The sequence below is a fragment of the Dicentrarchus labrax genome, unplaced genomic scaffold (assembly GCF_905237075.1).
Source record: "Dicentrarchus labrax unplaced genomic scaffold, dlabrax2021, whole genome shotgun sequence".
Lineage (NCBI taxonomy): Eukaryota > Metazoa > Chordata > Actinopteri > Moronidae > Dicentrarchus > Dicentrarchus labrax.
In genome coordinates, this window is record NW_026136704.1 from 15,191,879 (window position 1) to 15,212,707 (window position 20,829).

The window sequence follows — 20,829 nt, forward strand, 5'->3', positions numbered from 1 at the left end:
CACGTCTTCCTTTCTCTTTTTATTTCTCCTTAAACATTTTACTCACCCTCTGTCTCCTATCTCCCTCACACCTCCCCACCCCATGTAGTCCTTCTGGCTGCCCATCATTTTGGCCCAAACAGAGATTTATACTAAGAGACATGAGTCAGAAAACCACCTGGCGCTTTCTTCTGGCGCTCCCATGGCCTCCAAGAGTGAGGGAGAGCCTGAACTCTGGTCCTCTTTTTTTCTCCAGGCTTTGGCTCGCATAAGAGAGAGGGGAAGGAGAGAAAAGGCTGGAGAGCGCTTGAATGTGGTAGTGGGAGCGGAGGCAGGAATGTGTCCTCTTTATTTGTGTCCGTTTGTGGGGCATGATGGATGAGTTGGGTAGATGTGATGACCTGGCTCATCGCTCAAACGCTCAATAAGAGTCCCATCCTGCAGCAGGCCTCCCCATCCGGCACCCCCCTCTGTCACTGCTGCCAGCCAACGTGGGCGGACATTGTGGCTGGGAGGGTTGGAGGTTCAGCGGCTCCATTGTCCGGAGAGTAGCTCGGGCGGGGGGTTGGAGAATTGGGCATGACAGTGAAGATGGCTGGCGCTGACACTCCACATTTACAGTGCTCTTGGCACCCTAATGGATGGGGTGTTTTCTTAGGGCCTGTTGTCAGCCCTCAGGGCTCCATGGGGCGTCCAGCTTTGATGAGGTCAGTGGGGTCACGCGGTGTTGATGAGGTCAGCATGGGTCGTCCAGCTTTGATGAGGTCAGCTGCAGTGATGGTAGTGATGGAGCAGGCCAGGGCCATAATTGAGTGGAAGTGATAATGGTCCTGAGTGTGAATTCAGCCACCTGTGCTATTGGGGACTAATTCAGGCTGATATGATTATGTGAACTTGTCAGTAGTCATGCAACAGCTTCATTTTTCTATATGATTGGTGCTCCAATGGCAGTACCTACAGTAAGTTCTCAAACCTGCAATTACTTAGTTTTTGACCACTTTAGGACACAACACTGACATATCAACTGACATATTATCTTTTACTTAAGTATGTATGGTGAACTTGTAAGCATACAGTTGCCTATTTACAAATCCAGTAGTTACAAAACCACATTCTGCCTGACATAGCTTTGTTTTGGGTCTCCGCTAACTGCACAATGTTCACCAGCCAGTCACCGGCTTTGGCTGTCTGCTTTTTGGTAATGGAAAGGTAGACTGTACAGTGGCTTTTTAGAGCTTTTTCTCTGAAAACAGCTGCCTGCTGTGGCTAACGATGCTATGATAGTTGTGAGAGTGAACCAAAACAGTACAGTTGCAGGCCACAAATAAAAAAAATGAGCTGAAAGACACTATAAAACTCCACAGAGCTAAGGGGAACAGCAAAGTAGGGTGTAAATTCTCAGTGATTTGTCACTACAAGCCATCCCTTTCACATTGCACATAGTGAAACTGTTCTGGTGAGAAATATTTTTATAGCAGCTTCATTTCAGCTTCTACTATTCTTGTAGTGCATGTCCGTGTTTCATCATATTGATGTTATTTGTGCTTCTAAGAAGCCAGACATCACATGGCAAAGCCTAAAATGACCATGGCTTTAACTTCAACTATAACTTAGATGATCTTTGTTCCATTTTAAATAAATAGAACAAATACAGAGAAGTGAGAGCTCTTGCATTGATACAAAAGCAAACAACTCATCCTTCTGCAAGAGCATTTAAACTATCTAGAAGCAACTGTTCAAAAAGCTTTTAACAAACAAGAATTATACCTTCCCTACATCTGGCAGCAGGATTTTGCCACCAGCCCTCAGTGGCCACGCCCCCACTGCAATTCAAATTGCCCATGTAATAACATCACCTACATAAAGAACTTCCCCCAGACAAAAGTCCAAAGGCACTGCCTCTTGAAAGAACACCAAAATATTATGAATAGACAGCAGTGTGTATAATGTCATTGTGTGTGGGCAGCAGAGTGGAGGGCACCCGGGTGAGTTTGGCAGCTTAGCATTTAACTGTTGTGTGTGCACTGGTTTGATCAGTGTTGATTAGCACATGCCAATGTCACCCATGTATCCTCTCACACTTAATCAACACGTTGGGACGAGTTATTGCCATCATTAACCCACAGCTTCTCATAAAGGACTCAGTGTGTATTGAAGTGTGGCTGGCAATGCCCTGGATGAGTGTGTGTGTGTGTGTGTGTGTGTGTGTGTGTGTGTGTGTGTGTTAGTGTGTGTTTAAAGAGCTAAGGAAGTCAGACAGAAGAGTGTGCATTAGTCAGTGCAATCTGTTTTAGTTAAATGCGAAGTGTGTGTGTTTGTGAGTGAGTGTCAAAGGGGCTGGATCCCCAAGCTGCTGTGTCCCTTCAGTGTGTGTACGTGGACGGGTGGGCACACTGTGGGCAACACTTCGTGGGGCTCGGAGCCACTCAGCTAATGGGGCAGCTGGCACAGCCTCAGAATCCATCAGGCCTCATTACAGCTCCTGTTCAGTCACCGTCCTCTCTTTCTGCCCTCCCCTCCTTCCTTCTCTCCTCACCCCAACCCTCCCTTCCTTTCCTCTGCCACCCGTTCACGCAGCCAACCCTGTGTGGCATGTAACTGCCCCGCCACCCTCGCTGGAACATACATCACACCCCCAGAGAGAGAGGCCATCACAGCTGGCAGCTCTCACACTGATTGACTTGGCACCCGTGCTGACTCAGACGCCAGGGGAAACATTTTCGGAGAGGGCAGCGTGGATGGGTGTGGGAGTATAGCCTTCAAGGAGGGATGGGGGGGGGAGTGCTTGCTAACAGTTGGCACAAGTGGGAAGTGTGTTGGGGTGGGGAGACTCCACAAATCATCACATCAAGTTTTTGTTATGTTTACAATAATGGTAGCACCTCCTCTGTCGGTGTCCTCCCTTCAATGTGTGTGTGTGTGTGTGTGTGTGTGTGTGTGTGTGTGTGCAGAGCAAATGTTTGCATGCCAGTCCCTCTTTCTTCTTCTTCTCTACTTTTCTTCTTGTCTTTCCCCCACCCCTGTCCTCTCCCTCTTAGAAAGCAGCAGAGCTTAAGGTTGTGGTTTCATTACACTGTTTGTTTTTCTCCCTGGAGGCTACGGGTCATTAGTGTTATTGATGGACACTCAGCGCGGCCCACGAGGAACAGACCAGGACAGAGCAGAGCAGTCGTGCACATGGTTTTAATATGACGAGTCTAATCAGGACAGGCGTGGTGGCAGAACCACTTGGAGCCTGCTCTTGAAATCATCTCATTCTTTGCTCATGGAGTAGATTAGAAAGTAGCTCATCAAGGCCTTCAGCCCCATGTTTGAGCATATTAGGTTTGTGATACTGCCGGAAGAATTTAAACGCAAAACGTATGCTTCAGTGTCGGAACAATCTGAATATATAAACTTTATTATGTTAACTGTATTATATTGTGAGTTATCACTTGAATTAAAGGTACCTTCAATGGCTCTATATTTTTTTTCCATATTGAGCGCCATCCAGTGGTGAATATACTAATGTGCACCTACCTACATCTAATTTAACATTTCACCTAATAAATAAAAACAGTACATACAATATATATATACACACACACACACACACACACACACACACACACACACACACACATATATATAGTTTTTACAAGTTGTGAGATCATTTCTGCTGAAGTGATTCATTCTTTCTTTAGTGTGGGAGAGTTCCTTGATACGCATCTTTTTGCAGCCTCGACATTTAGCATTTATTTTTCCAGCCAACAGCCGAACAAATGGTGCAGGACGTGTTGAAATGATTTCCCCTCATTCTTTTATCTGAGCCGACAGCTTTGTCAGCTGGAGTTCAAAACATCGTGGCCTTCTGGGAGATCTGGTTCAACGCAGAGGGGCAGAAATTATCTCTGGGACATGGAGCTATGGCAGTAGAGTGATAGAATCTCTTTTGCAAAGAGTGCCGTATGCTTAATTACAGCAAAAAAGTACCCATGATTTGATCTTACCTTTTACGGGCTATTTCATCGCCAGTTTCCTGCACCCTTCTCTCACTCCCTCGCTCCTGATAAGCCAGCATGCGCACAACAGTAGGCCATTTATTTCCCCCAAAAGCCGTTTAGCACAAAGAACATCTTTGTTCCTGCACTCGTAATAAAACAAAAGTGTCTCTGCTGAGATCATTTTACGTAAACCAAAATGATGTCTGAATCAGCTCCTTTTCCTTTGATCATCTCGAATCGAAAAAAAAGAAAACCCACTGTGCAGTGTGCAGCAGTGTTGTAAGCAAACATATGGTTTGGCTTCCACAGGAGCTACTTCTTGATCTTACCATATCTTTTAGTGTGCCAGCTCTTTATTTGTGGCACCCAGCACTATGTGTGGAGGGCTGATCCAGAGGTGCAGTGGCCACCCAGAGCTCTGTGGATGGATGGCCTCTCTGGGCCTGTTTGACTGGAAACAGGTGTGTGTCATCTGAAGATGAAGGCCTGGCCGATAAACATTATTGGAGAACATCTGCTGCCTGTCACAACACAGGGCGAGCTGGAGTGGCCCCCTATCCATCAGCCACACCGGAGTGGGTGGGTGCGGGGGGCTCCATCGTCCGCTGCCGGGCCTGTTCGCCCATCACTCACCCCGGGGGATGCTGGATATGGGTTGCATGTTTGGTCCAGGCACCTGCCTGCCTCCACCAGACCAGAGCCGCCTTTGGCCAATAGAAGAGAAAATGCTCCAGCGCGCTTGAAAAATTCCTCTGGGACAGTGCTCACTCTGACACTGAAACCCCCCCATACAAACACAGAAGAGCGGGCACATACACACACCTTACACCACCAGTGGAACCTGCTCAGGTGCCTCCAACACCCCCACTCACTTTGGACTACTGTCAGAGAGGCAGGCATGGCCTTAACGCTTGACCCTTCTCCGGCTGATGAGAGAAGCCTGGTAGTAGCCTAGCACAAAAACACACACTGACATATCCACACACACAGGATCCCATAGCTCTTTATGACAGCTGGAACCTCTCTCCCCCTTCTCTACCTCCATACCTTACTGCTCCCTCCCACAGAAATCAATACTATGCAACACTGCATTCAAAGCACACAATTCAACAAATGAATGGTTAAAAGCAGGTGTCCACAGATGTTTTTGTTGTTATTTATTTTTTTGGATTGTTTTTTTGTTTTGTTTTTGTTATAACACAACCACAGATGATAAAGACACATGGGCAAAATAATGGAAAAGAGAACAGTAGAGTTTTTCGATTTTATACAAACAAAACGTATGTAGCACCACTGTCATAGATGATGAGCACAGTGGGTTATGACTGATATGAGTGGCACTGACCTGAGATATAATACAAAAACAGTTTTTGCAAATAACAACAACATTTAAATGAAATGCACATGTACGGTAAATAATAGCAGTGGTGATATATGGGATTTGTAATCTTATCTTCTTATATTATACGATCATAAAAATGTGTACAGGTGCTGCAGAAAAAAAGTCATTCTTTTTTTCAATTTCTATAAGACTCCTAAAGTCTGTTTCAGCTGCTGACTCAATAAACACAGATCTGAAAGAAGTGCAATGCGAGCAAGTTTTACCTGCAGTATTTCGCGACCGCACACCGCGCTGCCATAAGAAAACCCATGATCACGATGCCAATAATTGGAGAGTGTTCATATTGTGGTAAATGAAGCTTGTTCGTGTCAGATTCAGATTCCATGAGCCATGTTGGAATAACTTATGGATAGACAATGTCTTCACAGACCTTTGTAAAAAGTAGGTGTATGGGAAATAAAATAAATTAAGGTGAATATGAGTCCCATTGCTGAATGCTCATTGCACCAATGATCTGAGTTGCATTCGTTTTGGGAAATGATGCAGTTTCACAAAGAATACAGGGTAAATGTAAAAATGTAAAATTATAAGCAAGGGAATAAACACACATGAGTAATATGACAGGGAGCCATTTCAGTGTTTTGTGGGTTACTGTGATGGAACTGAACACTGTTTCAGTGGTGTGTGCTTCATTTACTATAACACAACTGCATTTTAAACCTAAAATATGTGTATGTGGTTACAGGATATTTTCAGCAAAATATATTTTTTAAAAATCACAGATTTAGTATGCTTCTTTATACGTCAGTCACCCTCAACTCCAAAATGTGTTTTGCTTCTTGTTGTCTCAGTTGGATGTGTGTCACTGTGTAGAATGATGTATGTGCAGAGTTTGACACAAGAAGGATGTTGTCACTTTCATCTGGTGAAGGGGGAACGTTTTCGAGTTTAACACATATACAAGCAGAATTTTATAACATTACAACTAAAGGCAACCATGCTCCAGTATGCAACTGTGTGTGTTGTTGAAACATGAAACCTCCAGCACAGATACACTTTCCAGTGAAGTATGAGACATCTTGTGACTAGTTTTGAAATTAAGCATCTTTGTTGATAGATTCTGGATTTCTGGAGAAGGGGTATGACACAACTTTTTGTGGGAAAAAAAACATATCAGACATAAATGATCATTTTAAGCAGAGTATTATATATTATATACAAATTTTATTATGAAACATCTCCTGATTTACCATTTATGGCTCTTCTACTGAACCATATTTCTGTGGCCCTCATGCCTGCAGTCCCTGTATGGACCTTTTCAGAATAAGCACATAAGTCACTCATATATTTCTAAATCTGTTTTAGAGGAATTTAATGTCCACCAGAAATATGCTTGGCATTCTGTTATGCTAACCATCAAGTTTTTTTGTGGATAAACATAGAAAGAAATGAAATGTTGGTAGCAGCTGTAAAGGTTCTCCAGTGACAAGAAAGTCTCAGATTTAGTCACATCTTGTCCAAATGCTCTTAAGAAAGAAACTGAACCCTTACCAGTTCAATAAATTAATGCTTAATGAATGCTTTCAACAATCACAAACATCAACAATTACAAACATCACAATGTGACGCAGATATTTGTGTGTATTGCTAAGAAGTCTGTGTAACCCTAGAAATTCTGGGGTAAAGGTTTAGAATTTATGGTCCTTTGAAGGCCCCTCACATGCCAGGTCCACTGGGTGATAATTGTCAGCTCCGGGCTCAGAGATGGAGTGCCAGTTTTTGACAGCTGAGTACCAGTTTCACAAAAACACAGCATTACAAACATCACCTTTACTGAGATGATCTGAGTAATGCCTCACGGAGCCAAGCCCTGTGTCTGAACATCCAGTCAGGAGTCTGCACCTCTGCTTGGGTTATGTGGCTTTGCTGCCTGCTCTCCTCTTTCTCTGGGACACAGAAAAGTTCAATGGTCCTGGGGTTTGGTGTAGCACTTCTGAAAAGAGAAAAGAAAAAAAAGCCAGAAGACATCAGCACTATTTGAAAATCAAAAGCAAATGTGCCGTTTTTTTGGAGGAGAAGTAACTGGTACGTAGTCTCCCGTGTGCTCGGCTTTGAGGAGGTAAAACAAAGACAGCCTCAAGCCCGGCTCCATGCTGGGTGCAGATTAAAATAACTGTCAGGAGACAGGAGCAGCTATTGAGGGAGACAGGGTGACACACAGAGTGATGGGGCTCAGCCTCTCACACTTCATGACACAGTATTTCACTAAAGCTGGTTCAGCTTTACAGCCTGTGACCTTGTGTGTGTGTGTGTGTGTGTGTGTGTGTGTGTGTGTGTGTGTGTGTGTGTGTGTGTGTGTGTCTCAATAGGAGATTAGGTTTACCTTCACTACAGGTGGGGCCCAGCCAGGTGAGCGGGCACAGGCATCTCCCATTCAGCCCATCACAGCGGGACCTGTGGGAACACTGGCACAGCAGGGAGCATCCAGGGCCAAAACGTTCTCCCCCACAGTCTGACACAGAAAAGATGGAGTGGAAGGGAGGGAGAAATTTAAAACATCCATCTTTTTTTCATTTTAACTATTTTTGATTTGTGTTAGTCCTGTTAATAAAAGTGTAGTTTCCCCAAGGTGATGTCTACCTTTGTCACACCTATGTCCTGTCTTTCCTGGGGGACATTGGCACTGTCCAGTTGATGGGTCACATGGGGCCTCACCAGCACAGTCACATGATTGTCCACAGTTCAATCCAAACCTGCCAGCTTCACACCCTTAAAATGAAAAAACACAGATACACACATTTAGTTGTATTGCTGCAGTTATGAGCACATTCGTTGTCTGTGAGGTAGAACAAAAAAATGTCTAGCTTTTGAATGGATGGTTGTATAAAAATATTTGACTAAAAATGTATACACTTAAACTCATATTAATTATAGGCGGAAATTGAGTAGTAAATAAAAAATCCAACACCATGGGTAATGTAAATACAAAAGTTTGTGTAAATGTCTGGTTCACAGTACACAAACCAAGACAAAAACTATACATTTAATAAGGGTTGGGAGGGTTACTTTATAATTTGAATCCAAGTATTACAATATTAAAGTAATGTAACTTGACTACTTTCTGTTTCGTTTTGGATTTCTCAACACCAATTGCTTGAGAGACAAGAGAAAAGAAAAATATCAATAAGATGACTTTTACCAAGTGTATTCCATAAGACAACAGAACAATATAACCATAGAAGAAGAATGATTTTTAGCATCAAAATCCTGTCCACTGCTCAGCGTATTTTTAAAGAAAAACTTGCTTTTCATAAAGAAAATTCTGATCATTTTCACAGCTGGAAGGCAGAACTTGCACTGTACACTGATGTTGTTCCTCTTTTCGGCTTTAATGATGGAATAATTAAATGTCAAATTTTTTTTCACTACAGGCTGATATTGAGTGGTTATTGTTCAGGTGCGTCGCATTGTATTCTGGTTGTTGTGCGCTTTTTTCCTTCTGTGCAAAAGGGAATACCACAGCATCTTTTTTTCCTTTGATCACATAGAGCCAATTTTTAAAATATTTGTGTTTCTACCCAGTTTTATGAAAAGACCATCATTTCAGTGATGAAAATACCATGCAACCATGCTGTCATCCACAATTCTGTTAGGGCAGTCTAGAAAGTTAGAGGTACAGAATTCAATGTATGGCAATCCAGCTGCAAAAACAAGGACATTTTTTCTGTTGTTCTGTTCTGCATTGTTTCTCTTTGCAGTACAGATGTGTTAGATCTTGCACTTCTTCAGCCTTTTCATACATGATTGGTTTGATGACTGTCTCCTTCCATCATCTTTCACAGATTGTATTGATTGTGTTGTATTGATTGGAACAAACCTCTCTTTGTCTGTATGACATATGTGCATTAGGACTGAAACTGAGCCAAACATGCTGCAACTTGCATAATACAAGCATGTCAGTGTCATCACTCAATGATGATGTCTTGGTGAGGTGGACAGCATGTAGCACTGTTTTGATGTCAACCTCTTCTTGATTACTCATCTAATCAGCCAGGCTCTCCATGCCATCCTTTGGTTTCTTCTGGTTTCTTCTGGATCGTCTGTTCCTCAGCGAGTCTACGTGTACCTGAGCTGGTTATGCAATTGCAGGCAAAAGTAAAAAGACTGTCAAGTACCTCTTATAAAAACCAAGGCAATTGATTTCTCCCCATGGCAGTGAAAAGACAGAAATAAATGGGATGACACTGAGTTGTGTCATGGTGCTTGTATTGCTTTTCTTTTATGCAAGTTGTGGCATGTTTGGCTCAGTTTTGGTCCGAATGCACAAAGGTCATACAGGCAAAGAGAAGCAAGCTTGCCATGCACTGACAAGCTGTGATATTACGAGCAGTTATTCAAAATAAGAAAAAAAAAATGCTTTCACACAACTTCAGAAGCACTTGGAGGGGCTGCAAGTCACTTAACAACAAGTCTTGAGGACTCATTGCCTGCAGCCAGGCATCACACACTCATTTTGCTAGAAGAAGAACGATAAAGGGGATCAGTTTACCAGTCTGGATGAGTTTAGGTATTTACTGGCACCCACCTGCATGTACTCAGAACCAGATATTCAGCTCGAGGGATGGATGTAAGTCTGCCTACGCAAACACATCTCTGAATAAAAGTTCATACAATTATGCCACGGACAGCGCTTGCACTCAAGCAGAAAGTGCACATATCAACCTCAGATTCTGAGATCACAAACTCATGCTGCCTGTTACAGCCTTAGTCACCTCGACTAATAAGTCAGTGCCATAGATAGGGATAACTTTCAGGAGTCAGATTTGGTGCCATTTGGTCAACCACCAAATGCATGTGCTCTGGCTAACAGGAAGTAGACATAAGGTCAAAAGTTAAATGTGTGCTGCACCCATTAACAAGATCAGAGCAACAGATCATCCTGTGTTTTAATCTAAAAATAAATCTAATTAGTAATTATAGTATTTACACTTTAAATATACAAAAATATAAATAAGCCACAGATATGTACACCCAGTCCCAGTTTGGTAACATTCTGATATTTATTTACAGAGATAATGTAATAAGGCAGACACTGTAAATGTTCACCATTTTCAGTTTTGGGAAGGATCCAAATATCAGTCAAATAAACAAATTTTGCAGTAAAACATTTTGATACAACCATCCACTTCACAAACTAGAAATATTAAAGTTATGAAAAAACATGGATGTACCCCAGGTAACGGTATCTTAAAAGCAAGTGCCGTTTTTTGGATATGTGTTGCTCTACCTACATGTTAAAAGGTGAAACACAGATTATATAATATATAATTCACAAGTGCATTTAGTGTTAAGAAAAGAGCATTTTTCTCACGCAGACACACAGATAGAGCCAGGTCTATCTCTGGAGCCTCTGGCTGCCTTACAGCTGCTCTGCAATGCTCAGTCATATCTCCTGCTGGGACCGAAGTGGCCATTTAGGCGCTCACACTGCGGCAGAGAGCCCCACGAGCAGGCAGGAGGGCGCAGGGATGTAACAGGAATGCATTAAGCAGTCTGGAAACACCTGTCTCTCATCAAATAACCAGCCTGCTTCCCTGCCCACCTACCTACTAGCCTGTCTGTCTGCCTGCCAGAACACATTCATACACACCAACTTTTTATCTCTTATTCATGTATGCTCATATCTGCCCATGTCCCACTGCAGCTGGGCATCGCAGGTGGCTGTGTATTAATGTGCACTAACTTAAGACTCACTATGCTTAATAGTGTTTCTGTCTTCATGCTGCTGCTTAACTGTAAGAATCTCTAAAACCTATAAAATGCTTGAAAGAAGATATTTGTATTCTCTTTAAAAGGATCTATAAAATTTGGTTCATTAAATCTTTTGTCTTTTTGATTTCAAATTTGATGATTTTTGCCCTTTTTGCAACCCAACCAAAATGTTAACATGTAGTTTTATGGATTTCAGTTGATAATTAACCTTTAGATAGCGATATATACTCACGTCTTTGGCATTGTGGACCATAGTAGCCTGGTGGACACACACATTGACCTGTCACATGGTCACATGTCTGCCCTACTTTACAGTCACATGTATGGGCGCAGTTGACTCCAAAGAATCCAGATGGGCATCCTGGGAGACACACAAGACACTGAATTTAGACTGAGGTTACTTGTTTCAGGATGTGGTTAGAATTGGTCACATAATCATGTTCTATCAAGGTTCATTCAAGTCACAGACTGTCACCTACTTCACTAGGAGAGTTTTACATTACTGTTAAAGAGGTCACAGTCTGGTAACGTCATCACCAAGTTTCTGTTTCTATTACAAATGAGTGTTTGCATACCGTGTTGACAGGAGGGGCCATAGTATCCAGCAGTACAGCTGCAGGTGCCGATAAAACGGTCGCAGGTCCCGTTGTTGAGGCATGAACAGTCTTGTGCACAATCAAGCCCATAATTTCCCTGTGAACAGGCTGCACACACACACACACACACACACACACACACACACACACACACACACACACACACACACACACACACAAAAGACACACACACAAAGTTGTACATTTTCAATTGAAACTGTATTTATAAAGAAACTGGGATGACAAGCAAAATGATATGGCAACTTCTGATAAAGCTGACACACTATGAACAACACAAACTCTACTATAATGGATGCTCATGTTGCTTGATTGCTTATCTTAACCATTTGTTACCTTTAAAAAACAGAAATAAGTGAATCTGGAGACATTTCCTTAAAAGAAAAGCTCAATTAAAGTGCACCATCTGATAGTAAACCAGGAAGTAAACAACTGCATTGAATTCAGTTTTGTTGTTTGTTGTTTGATTTCCCATGACTGGTGTACCGTTGTGTTCAGTGTGATTGTTATCTGTTGTGTCTATTGCCTGTGAAGCTGTACCTGTGTCACAGTGGGGTCCAGTCCAGCCTAGTCCACATTTGCAAGTCCCGTGGACAGGATCGCACAGACCCCCATTCTGACAGTCGCAAGTGTTTCTGCACTGCAGGCCGTAGCGCCCCCTAGGACACGCTGGAGAAACATTCAGAGAACATCAGGACAAGACAAGAACTATAGGCCAAACGGTCGTGCACATCGTGTGCTCTGTCTATCTATCTCTTTCACACACACACACACACACATACAAGATTGCACTAACCACATTCATGTTTATTTAAGCAACAGTTCATTAAAGAGATGGCAAAGTAGTCTAATTTGGCACTGATATAAAAGAATAATCATGTTTCTCTGGGTAATTTAGGTTGGGAAAACAATAAGCAAGCCGTCTTTGATTTTCCTGTTTATTTATTTGCTTCCTTGCCAATTCCAGCGACACGGAACACAGAGAACGAGCTACTTATAGGTTTCTGTAAACATTCAACAAGAGGAACTTAAGAGGTGGTATGTCCAAGTACATGCAGGAGGCTAAAGAAGAGAACATTTAGCACAGGCAGTGATGGAAATCCCCGCTTGCAATCCAGCTGAATTGCTGATAAAGGGAGAGATTAGGAAAACCCGACTCTGCCTCTGTTTGCCGGGAAAACAGCCCTGTGATCATCTGAGGCCTCAAACTGAGGAAATGGAGAATTTGTTACTTAAATATACAATGAAAAATGTTGAAAAACACTCCCTCATTTTAGTGCTTATTTCTCACTTTCTAGTTAAGACCTATTTCTGAAGAACTCATTAGGGCTAGTGGTTGCCACTGATGCATGTCAGCCTCAGTGGTGACTCTTTGTATACTCTAGAGAAGGATAAAAGATAAAAGGCTAGATACAAACCATGTTTGATAAGTGTGATATCGTTTTGCTCAGAGTTTAACTTGTAATTTAGTACATTTACACAGTGCTAGTGTGCATAATATTTACTGTATGGCAGCTGTAAACTCCACAATACTTTAAACCAAACTACAATTATTAATAACAATATTTTTTTACTTTAACTCTAAAATTATTAACATTGGCATAGCATCCTGGTATGTCATAGCTTCCCAACATGGGCTACAATAAACAATTAAAGACATCAGTTTGGCGTTACCTTGTTGGCAGGACTGTCCCATCCTACCAGGGGCACAGATACACCTCCCGGTTGCTGGGTGGCACTGACCTCCTTCCCCACAGGAGCACAGCTTAGCACAGTCCTTCCCGTAGTAGCCATTTGGACAACCTGTGGAAATAAACATGTGTTCATTCACACAAAAATAAAAGTACAAGAAGTTATGAAGATAAATATCTTCATTTCATAGGCCTTGTGGGTTGCCTCAGTCATGGTTGACCTGAATTTTCCAATACAACAACGAGGCTGCAAAAACCAGCTTCACTGAAACAGTAACTCCAAATAATGATAATAAAGGGGTGCAGAAAGACAAGACTCTTTTTCATTCTGGAGTACAAACAGGTGCAAAGTTTCCTGACTTACTTGAGCTGCAATCAGCTCCAATATAACCAGTAGGACAGTAACAAGCCCCAGTCCTGAAGTCACAGCGACCACCGTTGATGCAGCTGCATCTAGACTTACAGTTTGGCCCAAAGGTTCCTGATCGACATCCTGGAGACAAACCATAGCAACGGGAAGAAAAGAGAATATAAAAAAGGAGGGCAAAGGCCGTTGTCGTTGTTTTAGGTTATTTTACTTGCAGGATACAGTGGACAGATTAGCAGAACTATTAGTTTTGCTTTGTAAATAGAACAGGTGAACAAAAATGCAATAAAGTCCTGAGTGGACTTTTATTTATGAATAATATCTTAATCTTTGACTTCAATGTGCAACCCAACTTTAACTAAAGGCATATTAGTACGTCTTGTATTAGTCCACACGGAAAAATCAACAGTATACTTACGTAGCTCACAGCGTAACCCGTAGTAACCAGGTAAGCAGCTGCATTTCCCCGTCACCGGGTGGCACTGCTCTTGGTCTCCTGAACATTGGCACAGCTGGCTGCAGTTTTGTCCGAACATGCCAGCAGGACAAGCTAAGATGATACATCCAGAAACATAGATCAGCCTTCAATTGGCATAGTAAAATGCATAACAATGCTATGATATGTGAAATCATTTTCCTAATTAAAATAGAAGAAGAGAAGAGCACCTCTGTAGCTGAATGGTTACAGTGCATGCCACATGGTTGCAATCATCACCAGTTTAATTCCAGCTGGCAACCTAGCATGTCATACCTTGCTCTCTACCCCATTTTCTGTCTGCCTCTTCACTGTTGCTGTCTAATGAACGTAGAAAATGCCCCAAAACAAAATCAAATGCTATGCTCGTCTGTACAGCTCAGATGCCGTGTGCTGAGCTGTTTAAGGTTTTAGAATTTAAACCAATATAGGCAATCAGTGTTTCTGGATACAGGTGTTACATTGGTAAAATTAAAAGAAACTCAAGCTTCATAATGCACTTAAAATACAGCTGTCAGATTTTGTCTGTATCTGCAATACATTATCGCACACCAAAAATCAGCGAATGAATGCTCATAACAACTCCAACATGACATTAAGCCATTACATTGTACAGTTATGTGTAGTTGTGATGAAATTAAGACAACAGATTGGGCCTTAAACAAGCAACGTTTGCAGTAGTTGGTGGGAACAAAGACAAATGCCCTTTCCCTTTTACTTCATCAGATTATTCTGTGAACATACAGGGACATTCAGCATTGACTGGCAACCAAACCAAAACTCCCAACAACTTTCCCTGGTGCCCAAACCCAGATGGACGCAGAGGGGCATTCTTTCACACACCCTCTCTGCATACATACGTATACGCTCATCACAATAATGAATGGAGTCCACAGACAATCAGTCATAGCGAACAAGATGAATCTGTGAACCGAACATGTTTTCGGGTGAGACCGCAGCACTCTCAGTCAGGCAGCAGCAGGCAGCGTGGGGGACAGATAAGAAAAGACTCCAGACTAAAGAGGCAATTACGGCGCTGTCATTATGCATGTCTGCCTTCCAAAGGCCCTTATCCGCCGCCGAGGAGACAAAAACAATGCCTTCTGTTTTACTTGGCAACTGGTGTGTAACATTTATCAGATGTCTGGGGAGTGTGTGAGGAGAGGAAGGGAGCTGAGGTGGTGAGAGGGGGGTGTAGAAGGAGTGGTGAAGGGCTGAGTAGAGAAGCTGCTCATATACAGTCCTAAAGGGTCTAAATAATGAAACATTAGCATAAAGTCCTGTGACAGTGAGGGTTTAGTGCCGGTGTAGAGTGCATTTCCTGGAATGGAATAAATGGTAATCTTTCCCTGGAGGACAAGAAAAAAAGAAATTTTAATCAGTATTAACAGAATGATTCTTGGAGATCACTTCACTCCCATGATGCCTTTTGGGGGGTGACAGTGTTTCTATCAACAAGGCACATATGTTAGCCAAATGGTTTTTAATGCTTTGTGCAACAGTGATATTAGCCAAGTGCCAATAACCAGTTATTCATAAGGGGCATCTACATTTCCAACATTTAGTTATTACCTAACTGTTAAAACACAAACCTCATGAGGGAAAATCTTTATATTTGTGCAGTAAAGTTTTATTTTTCCAAGATAGTCTTTCTTTTCATTCTTACGTTTCTCGCAGCCAGGTCCTGCGAGTCCAGCTGGGCAGCCGCAACTCCCCGTCTCATGGTGACAGGACACCCCAGCCTGGCACTGACACCGCTGGGCACAGGAAGGACCGTAGGACCCCGGAAGGCAGGCTGCGTACACATGCATAGTCACTTTACTCTCATGTTCAAAAGGTCCTCTATTGCCAGTTTCATTCCGTTGCAATTTCCACGGTCCTATTACACACTCACGTTTGTCGCACCTGGCTCCCCTCCAGCCTGGCATACACTCACAGCGGCCCGTCACATGGTGGCAACTCGCATTATGGACACAGTCACAACTCCGCTCACAGCCCTCTCCAAAGAATCCCTTAGAACAGGCTTCAGACAAAACACAAACGTTTGCGTACAGCATACAACATTAGTCTGAGAACAAAACCTTTTTAAAATGTTCCCTTTTTCAGTGCTTATTTACTCTAGCCTAATTGTACAAATTGTTTTGACACAGTAAGTTTTATCATTCCAGAAGTAAGTAAACCTTCACTTCTTTTTTGCTGCTGTTTGAAGTGTTTGCAAATGCAGCACAAAGCGGTGAGACAAATGTTTTTTCAAGATGCAAAATCAGGCACTAGAGAGAGCACAGCTGGATGTCAGAGTGGCTGTATATATATATATATATATATATATATATATATATATATATATATATATATTTCACTGGGACAGGTGAAAAACAGATTACAGATAATATGTCTGAACTAAAATGCTAAATAAGAACTAACATGCTGCCATGCAACAGTGCTGATGTGATGCTTAGGAAGTTACCTGACTGACAGAGCTCTCCTATCCAACCAGGCAGACACACACATGTCCCTGACACTCGGTCACATCTCCCGCCATTCGTGCAGCTGCAGGACTGGGTGCAGTTCTCTCCAAAACGTCCTCTCTCACACTCTTGAAGGGAAGGAAAGATGAACGGTACATTCAAGAAATTATTCACCTCATTAATACAGAAGGGTTTTCCTCAGACATTGAGTTGGGAAGGCAGGGACAGGTGGGCAAAATGTTAAATCAAGAAAAGTACATTTAAGAGTCACATGTGTCACCCTTTCAATGTAACACATGGTACTTCATGACTCACCTAACTCACAGGCAGCTCCAGTCCACCCGGGCGGGCAAGAGCACTGACCAGTCCCACTATCACAAGAGCCTCCGTTCTGACACAGACACTGGATAGAACAGTGTTCCCCATATTGTCCTGCAGGACAGGCTGAACTCACGCACACACACACACACACACACACACACACACACACACACACACACACACACACAACAACATAGTACAGTAGAGAGAGTTAATTATCTGAATGGGTTTTAAGATTATACAAAAGGCTAGCAGTGACGAAAATACTAAGATTATATCTATCAATGTGACATTGATTATTATATAATGTTGATTAGAATCCATCCAGCAGTATGCACTACGTCCATCTGATCATGACTATTAATCACTTACTACCATTAAGTGTCAGGGTATGGGTTAGCACACCTGACTGCTCTTAAAACAGGTGAAAGCTGCCCCCACACACTGTCAACTTCATGTATATTTAATATTTGATCTTTTCATTGAGAAACAAATGTAAGTAAACCTCTAGCTGCAATTCTCATTAAAATGTTGATTCCTGAGGTGTGTGTATTTGCAATTTTTTGTGCATATTTTTATATCAATGCATTTTTATACCCATTTATGTGTTTAGGTTTTTCGCATGTGTAACAAAAACATAACAATTTAGATATTCTGGGTGATTATACACTAATGAAAACAAACGTATGAATATTTCTCCCATTTCTGCCAACAGATCCTCCTAAATGTTACACACTGTTCCTTTAACAGCAGACAAGATACATCCACTCCACCATTTCCAAGACAAAACAGCATAGTTTGTAAAATGGATAGCTGGGATGTAAAGTCTAAGTAATTTGTATTAAATGAGCTAAAACCCACTGCTATTGTCTCTTAAGTAAAAAGCAAGAAACGGTTTGATAGGGTTTGTCATGCTGAGTGATGAGCTACTCACGCAGTTGGCAGCGGACTCCAGTCCACCCGGCCGCACAGCTGCATCGCCCGGTGACGTGGTCACACCTGGCTCCGTTCTGACACTCACAGGTCTCACTGCACTGCTCCCCAAAATGACCCTCTGGGCATCCTACCCACACACACAACACACACACACACACACACACACACACACACACACACACACACACACACACACACACACACACACACACACACACACACACACACACAGGATAACATAATACACACACAAAATTAACTTAAATGCAACTGCAGCTGTATTTGCAGCAAATGTATGAGACTAGAGGGCTAAAGGACATTTTGAGACATTATGGTTTTCAGCACACAGATTGTAAACTTCTCCTTAATGATCAAAGTCCAAGATGACATTTGGAGTCTAAGAAGGAGGAAAATGCGCTAATGATAGAGATGCATCATTAAGTCATGCTAGTGGCTTTCTGCTGACTCTGGCTCTGGTAGTTAGGACCACAAAATGGCTGTGGCAAGAGGAAAGTCTTGAATAAGCCTACAGAATGACAGACTAAGAACTTTAGTGGGCATTTCACTGGATCCATTAAAACAACGGCATGAAATCCTCAAGAAACTTTAGCATGAGAACACTGATTGGTTTGCTACTAAAGAGTCTTCCGAGTTATGTTCTCCCTCTCCTAATGTTGATCGCTATAAACACGTGGGTGCATTTATCCAGAATAGACCTCAATTAAACCATGTATGCTCGAGGGCAGTCTTGTCCTCCCTCCTTTCTCCACCCTTACCCATCCCTAAAAAAAGTCATTGGCAATGTCTCATTATAGAGATAATTGTTCACAAACACATCGTAGTTGTGTTTAAGGAGAGGATGTCGTGATGGGCTGCAGTGAGGGCCTCCCTCACACCCCGTTTTAATGATGTGGCTTCCATTACCCAGAATGCAGTGTGGTCCTGCCCAGCCGGCGGTGCATAGGCAGGCTCCTGTGATGTGGTGGCAGCGGGCACCGTTCCTGCACTCGCACATCTGGCCACAGTCAAGACCGTAAAAGCCGTCCGGGCACACTGTGGGCCAAGATAAAACATCCGACTGGTTAGAACTGGCAGCTTCATAAAAAAAGAAGAGGAAAAGGGTTAGATGCCAACTTCTTCTTCTTCTTTTTTAGTTCTTTCTCTTCCCTTCCCCATCTCTCACTCTCTTCTCCTCCTCCTACTTTCCCTCTCTGTCTTACCACCTACTGAAAATACCAATATCAAATTGCAGTACCATGCTGTGGCTGTTCATTTGCAGAGGGTCTGCGTTCGTTAAGCAAGCTCATGTCCCACATGTGTGGTGGATCTGGGCCACATCAAAGTCGACGGCGGCTCAGAGGCTGTTCCCTTTTTTGGGGGTTTGAGGGGGCACATAGAGCTGGTAATTAGAGCACCTGCTGAGTCCACAGGCCTCACCAATACACAGCAAAACAAAGCCAGGTTACTGTGTCCCTCCAACACACACATACCTACAGTATCGCTGCTGATGCAAGGAGATGCCAGTGTAAGTCTGTTTCCCATTCTCAAGGAGAGCCAGAGAGATTGTTTAAGTGTGTGTATAGTCAATTGACACTCAGAGAGTTTGGTAAACATAGTGCCTCCCATCCACCAAGAACCTAGCCAGAGGCAGTGGGATGAATGAGCCTTTCCACTACTGGCATGTAAATATTGTCTGTAAGCATAACTTCACCAGAGCAGGAAAGAATGACTCTGTTTATTCACAGCCTATTTTTGATCGCTCAATTTGTCAAGAGATCATATCCTAACTCAAGCATCATGGCTGTATTTTGCAAAACAAAAAAAAATAAATCTTCCATTCTGGTCTTTATTTATTTTTGTGCAGCCAAGGTTTTAGTTATTGACAGCCATTTGCAGATATGTCTCTCTTCGAGTACCCTCTCCTGTTTTCTGTTGCAGTAATATTTGAAAAAAACTGAGCTTGGCGAGGGTTTGGGTAGATTCTGTCCCAATTATCTCAGCAGCCAGCAGCTTTTCATTCCCTTTATGTACTACCTCCTCTATCTATAAGAAAAGCAGCGGACCGTGTTACCAAAGGAAGCCACAAATAGGGAGGGCAGGAGAAATGTGTAACTTGGTGGTTTTATGTATATCTAAATACCACAGTACTCAGGGTGTTTCCCTACAGTTTATGCATCATACCCTCCTTCTCCTGCTCCAATTGATGATGCTGTCCACTCCTCCTTCTTCTGCCCCAAGGCCTCAAATTGGGAGAAGTATCTTTTTTGCTCAGCAGTTTCTGGCATGGTCATCGCTGTGTTCCCACGCTGACAGCATGACGTCTTTGCTTGCCTCTGTTGTGGTTAGGCTGCGATGCCATTAAAGTCAACCCACTGACGATGCTGTCATTTTAACCCAGCTGTACATTAGGTCTGTGGTTGTACTGTAGCAAAAATCACTGGTTTATTGTCTGCTGTTTATTATTATAATAGCAATGGCTGACACCATGGCAACAATCTTTCTGTCCTGCGGGAAAATGTTTAGGGGATGTTACTTCAATATATCATTTATTTACCAATGAGAAAGTGTCTCAACGCATCTGTGATGTTAAAAAATAAACATCTCAGATGAGTGATGCTCCCTTTTAATGAGGTCTTTATACCAGACTCAGTAATCACCTAAACATGTTTAAACACTTTGCTTCCTTTTCAAGTGCAGCAGACAGTTTACTGCAGCACACACACTCTACGTTAAATCTTCAGGGGACATACTGACACTTCAGTTTATTGATCGTTTATGCCAGCAGGGGGCGACTGGTTTCCATATAAACCACAGAGCAGCAATCTGTCATCTGGTATTAGCACAGTGTCTGCATGTGTTTGTAAGTGAAGACTCATCCCTC

At 42.6% G+C, this 20,829-nt stretch overlaps 1 protein-coding gene across 2 annotated transcripts in view; it reads right to left on the minus strand.

The window, feature by feature from the left end:
- Nucleotides 1-5,104: 5,104 nt before the first annotated feature.
- The window catches only part of megf6 (multiple EGF like domains 6), a 64,290-nt gene continuing 48,565 nt past the window's right edge, over nucleotides 5,105-20,829 (minus strand). Inside the window, exons 23-37 of one of the 2 annotated variants that reach the window (XM_051396825.1) lie at nucleotides 18,873-19,001; nucleotides 17,947-18,075; nucleotides 17,007-17,135; nucleotides 16,691-16,819; nucleotides 16,118-16,246; nucleotides 15,890-16,018; nucleotides 14,167-14,298; nucleotides 13,746-13,874; nucleotides 13,365-13,493; nucleotides 12,231-12,359; nucleotides 11,652-11,780; nucleotides 11,309-11,437; nucleotides 7,945-8,073; nucleotides 7,688-7,816; nucleotides 5,105-7,297 (exon numbers count right to left, since the gene is read on the minus strand). In XM_051396825.1, coding sequence (XP_051252785.1) covers nucleotides 7,218-7,297; nucleotides 7,688-7,816; nucleotides 7,945-8,073; nucleotides 11,309-11,437; nucleotides 11,652-11,780; nucleotides 12,231-12,359; nucleotides 13,365-13,493; nucleotides 13,746-13,874; nucleotides 14,167-14,298; nucleotides 15,890-16,018; nucleotides 16,118-16,246; nucleotides 16,691-16,819; nucleotides 17,007-17,135; nucleotides 17,947-18,075; nucleotides 18,873-19,001 — 1,889 coding nt within the window. In that variant the 3' untranslated portion in view covers nucleotides 5,105-7,217. The remainder of the gene's footprint in view (nucleotides 7,298-7,687; nucleotides 7,817-7,944; nucleotides 8,074-11,308; nucleotides 11,438-11,651; nucleotides 11,781-12,230; nucleotides 12,360-13,364; nucleotides 13,494-13,745; nucleotides 13,875-14,166; nucleotides 14,299-15,889; nucleotides 16,019-16,117; nucleotides 16,247-16,690; nucleotides 16,820-17,006; nucleotides 17,136-17,946; nucleotides 18,076-18,872; nucleotides 19,002-20,829) is intronic. The other variant, XM_051396826.1, reaches the window with a different exon arrangement.